The 5075-nt window shown below is 36.9% G+C and overlaps 1 protein-coding gene across 4 annotated transcripts; it reads left to right on the forward strand.

Annotated features, from left to right (window-relative positions):
• Window positions 1–908: 908 nt before the first annotated feature.
• On the forward strand, window positions 909–4065 carry LOC140879990 (protein ETHYLENE INSENSITIVE 3-like). 4 transcript variants are annotated; one of them, XM_073284012.1, is made up of 2 exons: window positions 909–1038; window positions 1765–4065. In XM_073284012.1, exon 2 carries the CDS (start codon window positions 1885–1887, stop codon window positions 3700–3702), a length of 1818 nt encoding a protein of 605 aa, XP_073140113.1. In that variant the 5' UTR covers window positions 909–1038; window positions 1765–1884; the 3' UTR covers window positions 3703–4065. The 4 variants fall into 4 exon arrangements, with proteins under 4 accessions (XP_073140113.1, XP_073140110.1, XP_073140112.1 ...); XM_073284009.1 differs by having other exon boundaries at window positions 911–1090; XM_073284011.1 differs by lacking the exon at window positions 909–1038 and adding an exon at window positions 1126–1419.
• Window positions 4066–5075: the final 1010 nt, after the last annotated feature.

Raw genomic sequence — 5075 nt, forward strand, 5'->3', positions numbered from 1 at the left:
TGTGCTCAAAATTAAAAACAGAGGACGTACGTGCTCAATGTTAAAAACATAGAGACCTAATAAATCATTCTTTTTTTTAAAAAAGAGTTTTTAACAATCTCGAAATTTTACATGATAGTGTATGCAAATACCCTTTAAAATATCATATCCTACCAGTTATAGTACGTGCAAGGTCAAACTTTTAAGACATATAATAATTGTATCTAGCTTGATTTAAATATTTACTCGAAATTTTTACAGAACTAAAATCTTCATTATCTATTGTCGTCTGTACATAAGGGAAGATTTCCACTTTTAAAATATATATATATATATATATATATATATATATATATATATATATATATATATATATATATATAGTTGTCCTATGACACGTTTCAATGAATCTATATATTTTTTTAAGTTAGATCAATTAATTACATTGAAAAAAATACTTTCAATATAAAATTAATATATTCTCATAGATAGAGTTTGATGGATCGAAAACTCATTTCACAAAATTGAGTTATAACAATCTCATAATAATTTTTGTTAATAAAAATATAACCCATCAACTATAAGAACACTTATCATCAGAAATAAAATAAAAGAAAAATAAATAGAGAAGTTAAATGAAAAAAGTCATGTGCCTTAAATACACTCTACACGCTCAAACTTCTACGCTTCAAAGAATTCATTGACAGTCATAAATGATGAATCCATAAAATAAACACTTCTCCAAATCCCAGATTGAATCTGCCCATTTATTTACTCGAATCCCATAAATATTTTCACACGGACACTGTAATTAATTGCTCTGTGTTTTTGCCGACACTTTTCACCTTCCCACGAACTATAATACCGTGTGTGTGTATATATATAGACGTGTATACGCATACGTAGTTTACAATACATGTATAAATGAATTCTTACTTTACTATTCGGTCGTTTTCTTGGCTTCCTTCTGGCTGCCTCCTTGTTTCTTTCTCTTTCTATAGAGGGTCAATTATTCTGCATTTGGGGAGAGAGTTGTAGTAGTAATACCTCACAAAAGAGGTAAAATATCGAGCGAAAAAAGAACAAATCTTTTTTTCTTTTTCTTTGTTGGGTAAGTGGCATCATATTTATTTTATGTTATTGATTCCAAAGGTCGCGTATTTGTGATCTTCGTTTTGTTTTTGCTTCTCCCTTTGGAGGACTGTATTCGAGTTTTTCCTTGGTTTCTGATTTGTTTTCCCCCCTATGATTGTCGGGGTTTTTTTTTTTCTTGTTTATGCTGCGTATTTGATATTTTCGTGATGAAGATATCAAGAGGTGTTGAAAAATGATAAATGGGTGTGGGGAAGTAAAATTTTTGAAAGGGTGTTGATTTTTCGTTTTCATTTTTTTCCCCCCTGCGGATTCTTGAAATCTTCTGCCAGTTTCCTGTGAAATCTGGTACGAGGTTTCGTTAAATTCATTTTTACCTTTCTCTGTATCCTGTTCAGGTCTGTTTTTATTATTGCAGATTTGGGATTCGAAAGCCTCCAACTTTCATCGAAACCTTATTTATCCTGACTTTTTCGGTTGAAGTTCATGTGCTTGCTGTGATATTTTTTATTTTTTAGATTACTTTTTACACTGTTGCATGTATTCAGTGAATCCCGTGATCAAGGTGGTGTTTGTATAAAATTTCAACTTGGTTTGTGTATCTTTTCAAACCGTGAAATCACATGTTTTCTCTTTCAGGAAATTTTCATTTTAATTGGACCATCTGAATTGAGATTTTCCTGACCTTTGCAGGTCATCCATCATATTAGCGATCCCTTTTCCCAGAGGCAGTGAAATGTCTTGATTCGGTGGAGTGATTTTTGATTCTGCAAGTCTTTGTTCCAACTTTAGAGTGTTTCTGTGACATATACAATGATGATGTTCGAAGACATGGGGTTTTGTGGGGATCTTGAATTCTACTCCTCCGCTCCTATCAAGGGAGTAGATTTCTTTCCCCCGCAATCTGCCGAGCCAGAGCCGGGACCAGAAGCAGAGCAAGTTGTGGAGGACGACTACACGGATGAAGAGATGGATGTGGATGAACTGGAGAGGAGGATGTGGAGGGATAAAATAAGGCTAAAAAGGCTGAAGGAAATGAACAAGGGGAAAGAATGTGTTGATTCTGACAAACAAAGGCAATCGCAGGAGCAGGCGAGGAGGAAGAAAATGTCGAGGGCTCAAGATGGGATCTTGAAATACATGTTGAAGATGATGGAAGTTTGCAAAGCTCAGGGTTTCGTGTATGGAATTATACCAGAGAAAGGCAAGCCTGTGAGTGGCGCCTCTGATAATCTCAGGGAGTGGTGGAAGGATAGAGTCAGATTTGACCGCAACGGGCCAGCCGCCATAGCGAAATATAAGGCAGCTAATGTGATCCCTGGAAAGGAGGAAGGCTCGAGTCTTTTTGGTCCTACTCCACACACCTTGCAAGAGCTCCAAGACACGACCCTCGGCTCGCTGTTGTCTGCTCTGATGCAACACTGCGATCCCCCACAGAGACGGTTTCCGTTGGAGAAAGGTGTGCCACCTCCTTGGTGGCCTAGTGGGAAGGAGGAATGGTGGCCGCAGTTAGGTTTGCAGAAGGATAATGCCGCCCCTCCATATAAGAAGCCTCATGATCTGAAGAAGGCCTGGAAGGTGGCCGTTTTAACAGCGGTGATCAAGCATATGTTTCCGGATATTGCTAAGATTCGGAAGCTTGTAAGGCAGTCGAAATGCTTGCAAGACAAGATGACGGCCAAAGAGAGCGCGACTTGGCTGGCTATAATCAATCAGGAGGAAGCTTTGGCAAGAGAACTCTACCCTGATCGGTGTCTGCCAATATCTTCATCTGGTTGCAGCGGGTCTTTTGCTATGAACGACAGTAGTGAGTATGATGTCGAAGGAGCTGACGACGAATCTAACTTTGAGATGCAAGAGCAAAAGCCGAGTCCTGTTGTTATGTTGAATATGCCAATGGAGAGCTTACATGATCGGCTAACAGTTCAAGTTCAACAACAATCTCATGCAATCAAAGACGAATTGGTCACAAATTTCGATTTCTCCAGGAAGAGAAAACCAAGCAATGAACTTAACATCATGATGGATCATAAAATATTCACATGTGAGTTTCTTGGGTGCCCAAATAGCAAACTGCGCCATGGTTTTCAGGACAGAACTGCCAGGGACAACCACCAACTTTCTTGCCCTTGCAAACATTCCCCAGAATTCGCAGTGTCGAACTTCAATGTCAATGAAGTGAAACCAGGCATCTTCTCACAATCTTATGGCCAACCGAAGCCATCTGCTACACCTGTTCATCCCAACCCACCTCCCTTCGATCTATCAGGACTCGGAGTTCCAGAAGATGGGCTAAGGACAATCAACGATCTTATGTCGTTCTATGATACTAATGTCCAAGGAAACAAGAACTCAAAGTGCCAACAAGGCTACATTCATGGTCAAGCAATGATGTTGGAAAACAACATGTTCGAAGACAATAAATTGCCTACAAATCCATCCATATTCGGTCCACAAGAACGTTTCGACCAGTGCAAGATTACTAGTTTGCCTTTCACCTCCAACACATCCGATAATTTCCAACTAATGTTCGGGTCTCCTTTCAACATCGCATCCGTCGATTACGCAGATAATTTTCAGGGAGTTCCAAGTACCAATCTCTCGAAGCCGGACCTCAGTATCTGGTACTAAGAAACTCCCAGCCTCCGCCGGGTGGACTTTTATCAATTACCATCATCTTATTTATTATTATCATGGTGTTCTCTGTAAAGTTCAAGGCATGGTTGTAATAAATAAGTGGAGGCCGGACGGCTCCCTGAAACACTTTGCCATGTTTCTTCCCTACAAAATGGATAGATTTTTAGAAATGTTAACTTCATTGGCATTCAAGTTTTCTTTATCTGTTATTGTTTGTACAAGTCATAATCTGAAGTTGATAAGTCTGTTATTGTGGTGTTATGTTCTGTGTTTTTTTGACTGAATAGGATGTTTTTGTCTCTCCATGTAATTATAAGTAAACTGGAACAGTAATCTGTTTGGTTGTTTGTAGGTTCATGTCTTTTCATCCATTGAGGGTGCATTACTGGTTCACAATGTTGGCTTTTGCTTCAATTTTTTTTATTTATATATATATATAATATTATTAGTGGATCGAGTGCATGTGCATGTGATAATGAACTATATCACAACAGTATGTTTCGATTGAATTTATTGTTAAGATTGACTTTCGAGAATTATAGCATTCAGTTGAATTCAACCTACCTTAAGATATCATCGTTGTAGATCTATCTGCATCGTAACTTCTCATCGGTACAATAACTGGATCTCACCATTTCTCCATCTTGGTAGAATAAAGTTTAAAGAATCTACAAGTGTTGATTAAGGTTCGTTGGTGCAGACTGCAGAATTTGATATTCAGCTTGCTGTTGTGATTATAATATTTGAATTTCTTGTGTGGAGACTTTGTCCTTTGGACCTGTGATTAACTGCAAGAATCAAGCAGGTATGCACATGACAAAAAACTCTTTAAATAATAGGCATATAAAAAAAAAGTTGTATTAATCTTTTAAATTAATGGCTGATTGTTAATCACAGTTATTTTATATAATCATAACCTTAAACAATAATTAATCACTTCATGTTCTGCTACAGTTGCCACAATTAACAAGTACGAGTGGTGATGGTTAGATAATGTCATTGTCAAAGCATATGTTGTCTCCTTGGCAGTGGCCAATGACTTTTTTTAATCAATTTAAAATTTATTTATTTATTTATTTGTTTTGTTTTAACCTCTTGTGGAGCATAAATAATAAAGCTGATAAGAAACGGGGGCAAATTGCTTCTTTCTTTCTTTTTTTCAGCCCTATGAAATATCGAGAGAGCATAAAATTATTTATGTAAAATTAAAGTAGTGTTTGCAATCTCTAAAAAAAAAATATTCATAATTACTTATTTTTATAGGTTGCAATTACCTAAATATTTTTTTTTTAGATTTTGCATTTTTAAAAGTTGGACATATTTACCTTGACTGCAAGGGGTTTTGCGGTTGATTTGTGTGTGTGTGT

This window comes from Henckelia pumila, chromosome 2, assembly GCF_033568475.1.
Source record: "Henckelia pumila isolate YLH828 chromosome 2, ASM3356847v2, whole genome shotgun sequence".
Taxonomy (NCBI): domain Eukaryota; kingdom Viridiplantae; phylum Streptophyta; class Magnoliopsida; order Lamiales; family Gesneriaceae; genus Henckelia; species Henckelia pumila.